At 35.4% G+C, this 14691-nt stretch overlaps 1 protein-coding gene across 11 annotated transcripts in view; it reads right to left on the reverse strand.

Annotated features, from left to right (window-relative positions):
• Positions 1-14691, reverse strand: part of TTBK2 (tau tubulin kinase 2) — an 86691-nt gene that overhangs the window by 41235 nt on the left and 30765 nt on the right. For 8 of the 11 annotated variants that reach the window (XM_040701916.2, XM_040701914.2, XM_046942647.1 and 5 more), the window contains exons 4-6: positions 13439-13512; positions 12291-12431; positions 8412-8516 (exon numbers count right to left, since the gene is read on the reverse strand). In XM_040701916.2, the coding sequence (XP_040557850.1) occupies positions 8412-8516; positions 12291-12431; positions 13439-13512 (320 nt within the window). Of the gene's footprint in view, positions 1-1046; positions 1139-7443; positions 7503-8411; positions 8517-12290; positions 12432-13438; positions 13513-14691 lie in introns of those variants that run through there. The other 3 variants (XM_040701915.2, XM_015287102.3, XM_015287101.4) reach the window with 3 other exon arrangements.

A 14691-nucleotide genomic window follows, 5' to 3' on the forward strand; every position in this document is an offset into this window, starting at 1 on the left:
TTTAACACAGTTCAGTAGCTCTAGAAATGCTCTGGGCAGTGTTGAAAATGTTACATTGAGAAAAAGTTAGTTTTGCACTACAGTCACAGAAACTGTACAATAAACATGAAAAAACTAAAACAAAGACTTCCTTCTTATTTTATCCGACACAGTACAAGTATCTTTCTACCAGTCAAAGACTGATAATTCTTAAGTGCCTTTAGGTTTTTAGATTGAGAAACCAGCTCAGGCAGTGAACATTACCTTCTCAATACTGTCTCTAAAGCTGAATTGTAAAGCTATTAAGAGGATGGGTAGAGAAGCAGCCACTCTATTTCCCTTTGTAAAGAATCCTCTTTTCTGTTCATCCATTGGGAATACAATTTCAGGATTTACCTTTCTTTATACCAAATGGCACATTCTCATCATCCCCTTTTTTGTGGATATAAGCTTTGCAATTTAATTTACTGCTTAGCATGCATTAGCATCAGTTTAAAGAAAATTAAACATTCAGGGATCATCTGAGTAAGCAAAGATCAGATAGCTGAAACACAATTACCTTTACAGCAAGTAAAACATCATGATTAGTTATCACTCTATGTACAGCTTTTCAAAGCCGTCCTTCTAGCTCTCTATAAAAACCATTTAAGCCACTAATAACAAAGTACTCACATAGAAAATTCCTTATTAAACCATCTCCTACCGATTGTCAGTAGGATATACTGCTTGGTCTCCGTTCTACCTAAGCAAAAGCTGTGATTTCCAAACTGTTACACAGTTCCAGCAAATGCTAGGTAATGAGCTAACATCTAGCAGTACAATTACATTTTGTTATTGTGGATTCTAACAGGCATGTGGTAACAAATCAAAATTTAGCACCAACTGTCTGTGGTATAAAAAGCATCACAGCAATATGTGGTGCATAAACCAGCTCCTGAGCAATCTGGAGTATTTACTTAGGCAATGAGAGACACTAGCTGAAAACAGCAGAGCTTTCAAAACTGATTCACAAGCAGACAAGTTGGAGGCTGGAAGTGGTAATAACCTACTGCACGTCTATCACAAACCTGAACTTATTCCATTGAAAGAAATCACACAGGATACATCTTGTATCTTCCCCGTGCATGTGTGCTTTGCTGTGTGCGATTTCTCTTCTTCCTCTTATACCAGCAGTTGGAGGAGAGATTACTGTAAGAGGAAGACCAGCTACGCTATTTAGCAAGCTAATGCACTAGCAGAGGATTTCTCCAGACAGAAGAAATACAGTTTTTCTCATCTCCAGAAGACAAAAAGCTTTTTCAGCACTATCAGAATTCCTGTGTTCTTAGCAGACTAGAGAACTCAGAACCTGATTTTTACTTGTTTGTATATATCATATTTAGTACATACCATATTTAGAGCTTACTATGATACTATCATACATTACAAAGTTGCTTTAATCCAGTAGTAGACTTATTTCAAGACTGCAAAACTGAGGCTGACAAGTTAATGTATATTAAAAAAAATCTATTTTCTTTTTAAACCATTCGTAATATTTTTTCGAAAATCAGAGAAGTTCACAGCTCCGAAAGAATTAAAGACTAGAGATTCTGTTTTCATTCTGATTTGCTTCTACTTTCACCATGAAAGGAATTCTACTGGATCAAGCCATCTGTCTTTCCACTATAATAGCTTTTAATTTCAAGCAAATAGGACAGCTCTCAAAGACTTTCAGTTCCTGCAAGTTTAATGAAAATTGGTGATTAGAGAACCTAAATTAGTACTGTGACACAGAGACAGGCAATTAAAATTCAATAGAGATGGCTCACATCCATCTCAACAGACAACCATCAGTTGGTCAATCAGCATTTTAGGTGTCAAGTAAGCACATGCCTATCCCTAGAATTCCTAGCATCAACTATTAGGATCCTGGTCAGAAAGGCAGGGTGTAGTACAGAGCTGAAAATAGTAAGATTTAGAAGGCATAAAGGAAGGAGTACATAAAACCACAGGAAAATAGTCAATTTCACCATTTAAGGAATAACATAGATTTTTTCAAATATAATACCAAATCCTAGTATGAAATGGACAGTTGTAGCCTATTCTTCCCTAAAGCATTTAAGCATTCTAAGGAAAATAAAGGAACTACTACATTAGAATACTGAACAGTTATACCACACATCTGAATTTCTAAATTAAATCATTCTGATTGCTAGGACACGATATTCATGCTCTATGTACCACTGGCAAGAAAGTAAAAAAATAATATACCCCTAAAATAACAAAGTATTGTACTATAAGAATTAAATCTTTTTCATATCTCAATTCATCAGCCTTTTCCTTCGGACAGAATATTAATAGATTGTAAACTCTATTTTTCACCCAAACTACAAAGACTCCTCCTCTCAATGAAATTCCCATCTTTAGGTGTTTGGGGTTTTTTTGTTTGTTTGTTTTACATTTCTCATTTCATCATTGCAGGAATATTCCACAGAGATGTTACAAAATAATATCACTCTGCATGAAATTAATCTATTCACTCCACTTGTGTCACCCTTTAACTTGATTCACAGTGCTATTTTTTTCAACTTTTACATTAACTCACTGCCTGCCTTTTTCACTGCATACTATCACGCACAATGCCAGCTGGATGATTCCCTTCATTTCTTCTTTGACACTAATTCAATCAAACTTGCACGAATCAGGTTCAGTCGTTACTAAAAATTCAACATATATATTTTAAGACTGTGTCTTAAAGAGTCGTCGTCTTTGTTTCTGAAGGAAGTTCTGGCAGAGAAACACAGTAAATAGCATTACACTGGTAGATATAACAGCACTATATATGATGCGTGACTTCAGAAACTTTTGAAACCTAACAGTCTAAAAACAAATAATGCCTGCACAAAACTCTACAGACTAAATCTCTTGTCTTTCCTGTAAATTAGCACTAATTCAGACATGCAGCCTTAAATGACTAGTCTCACCATTCTTCCAACTCATGCAGATTCTCTCTTATAGAAAACAATGACAAAAAAAAACCCAAACAGCTCTTCTCTTACTCTCTCCAGCAAATAGCCATTAGTCAATATTCCCATTTAGGACATTCTGACATAAAAATCTAAGACTTCTTCAGTTTCTCCTGAGATTCAAGAAAAAAAATTAAAAATTAACTACCTTCCAGTCTTACCAACTCAGATAACGTGAAGAAAAGAATTCAGGAGTATATAGGAGATTAAGAATGGGGCTACATGTTTACTCCTTTCCATACACTGTCTCTGATTTTAAACAGTAATTCCTTTACTATGACTTAAACTATAAAGAATATACAAAGCTGTAATAACTCGGTTCAGACTCTTAGAACTCCATTTACTGAAACTAAGCTTTACTACTTTAAAGTATTATTATTTTTTTAAACAAGTTCTTAACCATTAAATACTTAGATCAAAACTTAGAAGGAAATCTTGCAAACTTCATCTATTTCCAAAAATTCACGTACTGTAGTCTAAGTGATGTAGATTTAGTGAAAAAAAAAAAACTAAGAGTGTAGTTTTAAATTATTTATTTTTAAAACATTTTCTTTGTTCTACATTAGCAAAATGTAGACAATGTAATGTTATAGACATGAAAAAGCAGAAGTGGACTGTAACAGGAAGGGATAGTCAGGTTTCCAGAAAATAACCCTGGTGCTCTCTTCCAACACTGCCTCTGAATCATTACTTATTAATAAAAATATTTATTTTAGAAACGAAGAACACACAGTAAAGAGTTTTTCCACTCTTACCAGAGTTCTATTTGGCAGCTGAATTATATCACAAATCTCTACTGTTCCTTCTTTTGTTTTTATTTGAGCTACAAAGAGCTGAACTGATTTTTGCTAATTGCTGTAGAAACACACAATCAGAACATTATTCCAATAAACTAAGATTTATAGCATACAGATGTTAAATTTTCCTTTATTTTATTACTTCTTGTTCACTCTACATCTTTTTGCCATGTATTTTTTCCCAAAATGAATTATCTACTAATAGCCTAAATATATACTGTACATGAATTACAAGTTTGAAATCATTTCTAAATACATTTTACAAAGCAAATTTGTTCTGTGTTATTGGAGCTTAATAAAAGACCCCATCCCCAGACACAGCATATACTTAAAATCCTAGGAGAGACTTTTCAGAGTAAATGCTTATTTTTAAATAAATAAGTGAAGCCTTGTTTTCACATGGCTGTTCATCCATATCTCCAGTTAAGAAAGCAAACGTCAAGTTCTAATTCAAGCATTCTAGTATTGAAAAGGTAATAGATAAGAACCCTTAAAGCAAGCCATACAGTTATTAAGCATTATGATGTTTAATAAAATGAAGTAATTGCTTTTTCAAAACTTCATACCATCTAGAAGGATTTTGGTTAACTATATAAAAAAAATAGAAGAGGTTAAAAAATATTTCTGTAACAGCAGAAGAGAAAACTGTGATCTTAAATACACTTCAAATAATTATTTAGTAGAAAGCAAATCACAGAATGGCTTAGGTTGGAAGGGGCCTTAAAGATTACCTAGTTACAATTCTGCTGCCATAGGCAAGGTTGCCACCTGATATATCGGGATGCCTAGGGTCCCATCCAGACTGGCCTGTAAGATCTCCATGGATGAGGCATCCAAATTAAATGAAGATACCAGATTCACATGACTAACAACACATGAATGTTGCCAATGAACCAATAAACAAGATAAGTTTCATGAGTTACGTATGTACGCTTCTTTCCAAATATACTCAAAGCATATGTCCTTGGTACCCAGGAGACAGACTGAGGACATATATTATAAAATAACCATACTACGTTGTTCAAAAAGTACACCAGGTTTCCCTTTGCAAAAGGTTTACTGATTATGGACAATTCAATACAAAAGTGTTACCCGCTTCCAATGTTTTATAGCCCCAGCTCTGAGCCTTCCCTATAGGTGCTGAAGAGTAGTGAAGAAAGGTAGCTGTGAGGAGACTGATAAATACTCATCCTATTGCTCAAGCTGTATTCAAAATGTATTTAACACTTGGCTTTGACATTTACCAACACATTTCTGTGTGTGTGTGCGCATGCGTGTAGAATTCAGTTTCTTAAAAGTAATTTCCAGGACACCATCTGTCATTGTCCAAAAGTGAAATTTCAAGATAAAAATTCACTTGCTGTAAAATCCTCAGAAACTGAGAGTACTACAGGAAGACAATCAGCCTTTAACTGGTTTTGTACTAAACCATCTGAATAGAATAACGTGCTTGTGGCTTGATGTGAACAGTTTTGTAAACATTTGCCTAGGGAATAAAAAGATTTAAGCATTTGCATTCATAGCTGCCTTCAAGTGCTTTTTTTCTGTGGGTCAGTCTGCACAGCTACTGCTCTTTCTTCCAATTTAGCAGGTCTCAGAATTCTGTTACTGTCTGTTTACTCAGTGCTTCACAGTAGCAATACTGCATGGATAACTACAACTCCTCAGAAAATACTGGTGGACACTTATTTCCTTTGTATTTAAATACTTCTGTTATTGTTCAAAGTAAGAATCTTGTGACTCCTTTAATGCAAAACTTATCAGAGAAACTGCACTACATTTCCTAGTTGTTAAAAAAAAGAAAAAATCACAACTTCCAGCTTGATGAGGTTTAAGATTTCAAACTTCCAAATAAAACATAGCAATTTAGACCTCAAATACCTCCTGGATATATGCTAATGTATTTTTTTAATATCTATTTTAAATAATTACTGGAAAGTTTACACACTTGATATTAAGGTCATGCTAAATAAACCTATGAGGATGAGGACTCTGTTGAAGCTTTTTCTTTGGTTTAAATAACTGAATAACAACCAAAAACCTATTCACTGGGAGGACAGAAGGATGTTGGGGAAAACAGTCATAGGGTAACTCTTTCTTTGATCCAGAAAGCAGGTAAAAGAGACTTCCTTAGACCACCCTTTAACTTGCTAGCTCAGATACTCTCAGAGGGAACATACAGACCAAACAATAGAACTATATAACCATTATGGTTGGAAAAAACCTCTAAGATCATCTTGACCAACTGCCCATCTACCACCAATACTGCCCACTAAACCATCTCCCACAGTGCCATATGTACACATTTCTTGTACCTCCAGGGATGGCAACTTCACCACTTCCCTGGGCAGTCCGCTCCAATGCTTGACCACTCTTTCAGTGTCAGCAAAAAGGAGTTCCCTTCATTCACATTTGCTGAGTCTAAGTCACCAGACTCAAGGGACTGCATGTTAATTTGAGTAATTCTTTATGCTGCCAGTCAAGTACTGAGATGAAAAAACACAGATATTTGGGATGAAAAGATTTTATCCTAAATACCCACTTCTCATGGGCATTTTTCAAATTGTTTTATCCCAGCTTTCCATGTTACAGTCCCTTCTTTGTAAAACAAAGACAATTCCGTTATTTGAAACTTACAGTCTACATAAATGAGAGACCACAAAGAATCAGATCTGTGACAGTACCTGATGGTTGAATATATAGATTTTAAATTAAGAACTCATAAATTCATTTCTGGATTTCTGGAGGGAAATGCTGTCCTAACAAACTTGCCTGCTTTGAACTGTATCCTTGAAAGCCTATTTTGTCTTACTGCACAGCAAATGATTTTTAGCTAAACAGACATATGATCATCAGGAATTCCTATACGTAGAGGAAAAACAAAGCTGCCAAAAGGAAAAAACCTGATCATAGAGTTTCCAAAACAACTCTTCTGTTTATTTTAGAACAATTGTCATGGAAATTCAGGGATTCAGGGTTGACCTGTAAAATTTCAACTGGACTGGATTCTTTCTACCTAATTTAGTTTTACTGAAAGTTAGGTTTATCAGAAAAATCTAATTAACAATCTTAACTAAAGTACAGGTTCTTACCAGCAGAGTACTGTTTTTAACATCATTTCAGGCTATTTGTACCATCTACTGAAGTTTACAAGAACAACAGTCTTAAGGAGAAGCACACAGTACAACTGATGAACATACTAATACTCTTCATCTGCAATGATACTGCTGGCCTTGCTCACTATCTCTTCAAGAAGCACAAGTGATGAGTAAGTGCAAAGGGAACACCTATCTTTTTTCCTTCCCCTTCTCAGTCCTGCTCTAGTTATAACAGATTACTGCATCTGAAAATTATAGATAGACTAAGCTGAATAATTACTTCAGTTACATTGTAGGGCACTGCAATGAAAAACAAAAGGCAAGAGTTGTGTTGTTACAAAGTGAAACAGAAATATTATATTCTCTGTCATTACTCGTGTTTTCTGAAAATAGTACCACTGCGTGTGTGTTTATGCGTACATACTGAATTACAGCATCTTGGGAATTGCTTTCTTTTCAAAATTAAGGTCTGTTTAACAAAACCATAAGCAGACAAACATACAGAAGACAAGAACACTGATAAATAGAAAAAAAATTTTAAACTACTTAAATTGTTTAGCTCACCTTTCCAACAGCAGCAGCCACTCTGTTGGTCTCCCCTGCTCTTTGCTTTCATTGCAATGTCCAGCATTATGGCTGAAGGAATAGAGTACAGCAGAACCTCGCTAATTTACCTTACTAATTCACACACCCCATAATTTGCACACAAAAATCTGCCACTTTCCCAACTCCTTAGGAAAAATCAAATTGAAAATCCTGTGCAGGTAGATTCTATCACTCACGTCATTTCACATTAATAAATACAATACACAGTATTGACTATTCATTAGTCAACGAATCATTCAACAGTACAGTATTCATTATTATAAAAACATAAATCAGTAAAGACAATACTTTTCATTTAAACATCACCATGTACCATGGTACTGATTTGAAACATGGAAATTTTGAAAGGGACTCCCACCAGTGAATTAGGGAGGCTCTACTGTACTTAAATTGTAACGTCCTCATTGATGTTCTTTTCTCAACAGTTTTCTCCCAACTGCATCACATGGACAAATACCAACTACACTTAGCTATGTCCTGCGAATATTATAATTAGTGTCCTATCACTGTTTTAATTATTTAGACTTTCCCTTTCAGAAGACTATTCAGTTTACTGTTGCTGTTTTTTTTTCCTGCTCATATTTTTTTCTGTAATACAGAATATGCATTACCAAGTGATATTCAGTGCTGATACACTACTCTGATACAGATTTGTTTCCACAAATCAAATGATCCACTACCCATAAAAATCATGGAGTAGTCCTGCACTTCAAGCCAGAAACCAGAAACAAGATTCATCTCTAACTGCCAGTCGTTTAATATAACCAATACATCAGCTGGCATTTCTGATCTGGGATCATGCTTGTCAAGTTTATGTAAGTAACCAGTTCAATGTCATTCATACACCTCTCCAGGAAAAAAGAAATGAAGTATTACCACATTTAATTAATCACATCGACAATGGATAAATTTGAAAAGAATCTTACTGGTCGGACATCCCCACATGAGTTCGTAAATTGTCGAGCCAAGCCAAAATCCAGCATATAACACTTCCTACAGGTGCTAGGAAAACGTCCCATTGCAAAGTTAGACTAGGAAGAAAAACAAATACAGATATACATTTTATATACAGTACGTATATACACAGTATATTATATATGTACACGTATATGTTTTAATACGTGTACATTCTAACACAGTTATGCTGTCACAGAAAATCCATGTTCTACTTCTCTACCTTTCCTTCCATATTTTCAGTTCTTTTAAACTCCCATTGAATTTGAAGAAAGCATTAAGATCATACACTCAGCTTGCCATATCTGAACCACAAATTAGATGGCCCAAATAGATTGTTACCTGACCTCATTACTTAGAGCCCACACATTTTTAGCAAGAATTTTCCATCAACCTCACTGGTCCATAGTTTTGGATCTGGGTATTTAAAACAAAACAAAACAAAAAAACTACGGACCTATGGGTTAACAATGCACTAATAACATACACAAAGAATACAGAAGAAAGAGTGCAAACTTTTTTTCTTTTACATGAGAGAAGGAAAAATGAGACTTAAAAAAAAAAATCAGTGAGAGCTGGAAAGTCAGTGAGGATTTATAGAGATAATTTACTCTCAAAATTCATTCTGAAGTAATTTTTTATTTGCCTCTGTGGATTAACATTCCACATTAAACCTGTAAAAGAACCAACACATTGGCTAATTATTTCAAGTCTATCTCCCACCAAATCCCCTCAAAATGCATTACATAACATAAAAAAGAGAACAGGAAGTGGTTCTGCAACATGAAATTGAAACTACACATCTGAGCAAGATGGAAGTTACACCAAGTTAACTCTAGAAAAACTACTTTTATTTTTGTGCTAAGGGAGCTCGCAGTACTCAAAGTCCATTAGAACTCAGGCTAGATTTCACTTATATTTGGGAAAAATCAGAGCCTTGGGGAACAACGCATCTCATGCAAATCTGAAAAGAGTAATACCTGAAAGAGGTAACAAATCTATGTGTGGACCAGATGAATAAAAAAAGTTGAGTAGTTACATCGCACTCTTATATGTTAGTGGAGTTTTCGCAATATGCTGCAAAATATCACAAGGCAATAGCAAATACTCAAACTTCAATCTGACACTTTTGTGAAAGAAAAAGCAGAGATTCCAGAAAATAGCAAATAGGCAATATACACTTCTACAGGAATCTGTTGTATCAGATTCCACTGCTACAGCATAGAGCAAAACTTCCAAGTTGAGTATAAATGATACATGTGCTACTTTCCTGAACACTTTTCAGTAATCAGTAACAACTACAAGGGAAAGAAAACAAACTAAATAGGAAAGTGATTATTTGATTATTGGGATAGCCATTCAGAGCTGAAAAGTTGAAATAAAAATATACCTTTGGACAAGGGAGCTCTTTTCAAAACACTTTCTAATTTTTACCTAGATAGAAAAATCACAGAAGGGACAGGGAAGCCAGAGACAAGCTGGACATGCTAAACAACCTTTACCGATCCATGTCTCACTATACACAACAAACAATCTGGATAATATTTTAAGTGCTCATAAATATAACTGTACTAGCTGACAAATGTGCACCAAGTAAAGAATCAACAATAAACACCAGGAGATGGCAGTGAGAAATCACAGGGAGGAATGCACATCAAGTAATATCATTGATTGATGGAAAATCTTGTTGGAGAAGAATGCATTGATTCCACCTTAACAGTACCAGCCACTAATACATATGAGAAGCCAAAATAATATGCAGAAAGAACTGTAACAAGGTAAAAGGAACATTTAGGAATTCCTTTGAACAATACAACTATTATTTCTTAGGAGGGAGGGTTGCTTAATTGCTTTTTCTTTTAATGTATAAAGTGGTTTAAGCTTCAGTTTGATGAACTTGTAAGGTTATAGTAGATAAGATCCACGCAGGAAGACTCCTCATTGCAATCTTCCAAAAAGGATAAATGCTTGTTCCTTGCTTCTCATTAGAAGTATGCAATTATACAATACGCTATCTCCTAAAGCTTGGCTGTTTTAGTAAACTGCAAGATACAAATTTTGAAGCAAAGTTTCAAGAACAGAAAATCTCTCCGATGAAAAACCACAAAGCTACGACGGTAAATTCAACTGTTTGGGTTTTCCCCAAAAAATCTACCTAATTAGGTATTTACATTTACATATAAGCATTGCTTCATTTCAGAGATGGAGGGTAAAATTCAATCAAAACCATGTGTTGACATATGTGCGATCAACACATGAACACTCTTACTTGCATGATGCTACGGATAAGAGCTGGAAGTGTTAACTGTGCAAGGAAACTGAGGGCTAAGTACTCAAGGCAGTGGTGAAAAAGAAGGAGGTTACTATCATTGCAAACCAACATTAATTAATAGGAAAATTCTACTCTGATGAATAAACATCCAGTTTTCTATTCTTTCTCATTTTTCCCTTTTATCATGCACACAGATCATTCCAAAAGGAATACCTAATTTATTTCAGTGCAAATGACAACAGATACGTACAGCACAATTACACTATTAGATAAAGCAAATTCTCAACTACAGAACACTATTTTTCAACACAGCCATCACAATTAGCTATGTTCATTTCACTAGCTATGAATGAACTAGAGCCTGCATCCTGTGCTTGTAAAAATCTGCCCCAATGGAGATGAACCACTGTTTCACAGCTGCTATGTTATCATTGTTGCTACAAAAAAGTTGTCCATGGAGTCCATTGCTCATCTGCCTGAACAGATTCAAGTCAGAAGGTGCCAAATCCTCACTATGCAGTGGGTGGGGTAGGACAGTCCAGCCAAGAATGGCAACATGCTCCAGAGTCTTCACGCTGGTATGGAGCCTGGCATTATCATGCTTCAAGAGAAATATTGTCGTCTTCTCGGATCAGACTTAGGAAGTTCAAGCCTTCAGCTTAGTCAGCATCATAAGGCAGTGTTCAAAAATTGATGGTTTGTCTGGGCTCCAGGAAATGCAGAAGGATCACCCCTTTCCTATCCTAAAATACAGTACATATCATTCTACCTGCTGAGGGCTGTATCTTGAACTTTTTCTTCAACAGGAAGTTCATGTTGCCACTCCATGGACTGCTGTTTTGATTCCAGCTCATAGTGGTGATGCTGTGCCTCATCATCAGTAATGATGCAATCCAAGAAACTGTCACCTTCAGCTTCTTATTGGTTTGCATGACAAACTTGCATACAGAGCATACTTTCTGTTCCTGTATAAGCATTCGTGGGACCCAGATGGCATAAACTTTACAATATTCCAATGTTGCCAACATCGTTTCCAATACATTGAAGCTGATGTTCAGCTCTGCACAGTTCCCTTGTCATAATCTGGTGATTTGCACGGGTGAGCTGATTGAAACTTTCTTCACTTCATGGTGTGACAGCCGAGAATGGCCAACCGGAACATGACTTGTCCTTCATGTCACTGTCACCGCTGCTGAAAGGTACCACTGTGATAACATCCACTGTCTAGTCTCCATAAACATTCAGCAAACATCAATGAATGTCAACGGGTATAATTTCTTCTGCATGGAAGAACTCAATTACACACACTGCTTCACACACACTTTCATGTCGGCCGCCATTTTGTCAGACTGCCCCTCTACTGCCATCTGTAGCATGGTAACAAAATGTAATGTAGAATTGTTGGGAAGGTTCAACCTCTACTGCCACATCAATGACCTTCACCTCCAATGTCAAGGGCCAATATTATAAAACAGGAAGTATTACTTTTGCAGCAGCCCTCATAGAATACATTCTTAATTCTGCAGCCATCCAATGCCCACATAATATTTGTCTGTTTCGTTTTAATGGTCAGACTTACCGGTTTTATGTCCCTGTGCAGGAATCCTACAGAGTGAATACTTTCAATAGATTCCAAAATCTGCCTCCCAAGCCGCAGAGTGGTACTAATTGTGAATGTTCCCCGAGACTGGCTCCGACGCAGGTCTGCCAAATTTCGACCCTGTCAAATTAAAAGAACATTTAAAAAAAAAAAAAAAAAAAACAACTTTTTGTCAACATTCACTGATAGCATAAAGTCTTCCTATCAAACCTTTAGCTACAGTGGTTGACCACAGAATATTCTTATTACTTGTTTTCACATTCAAGGATAACATAGCTAATGAGCAGATGTTCCCAAAAATCTACAATATTAAATTTACAGATTATTTTTAAAAATAGTAATTTTAGTATCTTTCTACGGCTAAATAACATGGACCAAAATAATCTCTAGAAAACAATACATATTTCTCCATCAAGGATGCTTGGAAAAAAAAAAGAGACAACACCCACAAAGACAACTTTACACTCATTTGTTTAGGAAAAATTATGTAATTTAATTAGTGAATATATCTTAGATGATTTAACAAAACAGATGAAAAATATTCATATAATGCAGTAAATATGTTCCCATAACATCACAGAACCAAAATAACCAACAGTCAACAATATGACCAACAGCTCAGTTCTTTATCCAGTATCATGTCCACTAGGACCACCCACTTCTCCATCCAACTTTCATATTAACCAAGATGATGTAGGACAATAATACCATAATTTTAAGTGTTCATCACATATTTTATCCTTTTTTGGTTTTTATAAACTTGCAAAGAATTGTCTGTTGGTTTGTTTGGTTTTTTTTTTCAACTTTCATCCAAAAATGCTAACAACATGAAAAGACCAACATACTATATTTTTGACTACTTCCAAGTGAAGTCTTTAAACAAATGTGCATTATCACAGAAAACATCTTCCTTTCAATAGTCAAACCTTTCCAATGATGGAAACTTTCTCCTCTTTGAGAGTATATGAAAGGTGAGGGCAAATTTAAGTTAGCTCCCTATTACTTATTAGATTTGAATTGTTCCTTTTCATTTGCTATTCTCTAAAATTTTGCTGTTTTCATACTGTTTTCATGTTTGGGTAATAAAACACACAAGCAAACATTTGAGCTCTGTTTGGTACAATTACCTGCAACTGCATGACCACATAGTTAAATCTGTCATTCCTTCCACATCCAATGAATCTACAGACATGATCCTTTCCTGAAGGAAGAATAAGAAGAAACAAATTAGGCAATAATAATGAAAATGTGTTTTTTCTTATTTACATTCCTAGCAAGTGACAAAAAAAAAAAAAAAAAAAAAAGCTCAAACAAAACCTCAGAACTTAGTGTTACAACTTCTGAATACTTTCACTTCATTTGACAGAACAGTTTCCTACTTACTAGCTCATTAGGAAGCTCCCTGCCAAACACCATTTAAACATATTTATTTAAAAACAGGCGAAGAAGCAAAGAAAAAAAACCCTCAAGATTCATCAAAATAATTTCTAAACCAATTTTAAAAGAAATCTCCACCATTTCTGCAAATATATAAGCAAATATAAACTATAACTAACATTGCTTTTTCTATTTCCTCCTTCCACTCATTTAAGTGAGATGGAAAGCAGTACAGACACTATAATTTTATGAAATATTCACAGCAAATTTCTCAAGATGAAGTTTTGTATATTCATTGCTGCCATTTCCAGTTAATGAATTCACATCTCAAACATTTATGACTCACTTTACAGTCACTGTGGGTATGCTGAAGTAACAAGTTCAGAGAAACACATCAGTCCACTTTTCCATGATTAGACTCATCTAAGAACTCCAATAAGTGTCCAAAACTTAGTTTGTCCAAGAAAATCCCTTTTATCTGAAGCCTCAATTCCAACTGTGTGGTAAATTCTTTGAAAACTAACTTTCATTAAAAAAACTGAGGAAGTGGCAAAGGGCAGAAGTAGGACCTAAACACATTATTCAAATAACCTAATTCTCTTACACTTCAGTGTAACACTGTGTACCTATTACACCTTTGCAGATACCTTGAGACCCTCTTCTCTAAGCGTATAACATCTGTAAGCCTGTGACTGCGGAGGAGTGAGGAGAAACAAAGCATGAGTAAGCTGCAGCAAATGGCTATGGCCTTGGAAAAATTTCTAGCCAGAGAGGACCAACAACCATTCCTTAAGCTGCACTGTATCACTACAGCTAGTTTTGCAGACCACACCAGAGGGAACCCATCATCAAATTATGCTGCAGAGATGTAAATGAGAAAGAGGAGTGTCAGTGAGGTTGTGAGACAGAAACCAACTGAGGGAGTCTCACTCTTGCTGAGTGAGATACGACAAATCTGTCTTCTCTGGTCTGACTGTGTGAACAGATGGCCTAACAACATGAT

This window comes from Gallus gallus, chromosome 5, assembly GCF_016699485.2.
Source record: "Gallus gallus isolate bGalGal1 chromosome 5, bGalGal1.mat.broiler.GRCg7b, whole genome shotgun sequence".
NCBI lineage: Eukaryota > Metazoa > Chordata > Aves > Galliformes > Phasianidae > Gallus > Gallus gallus.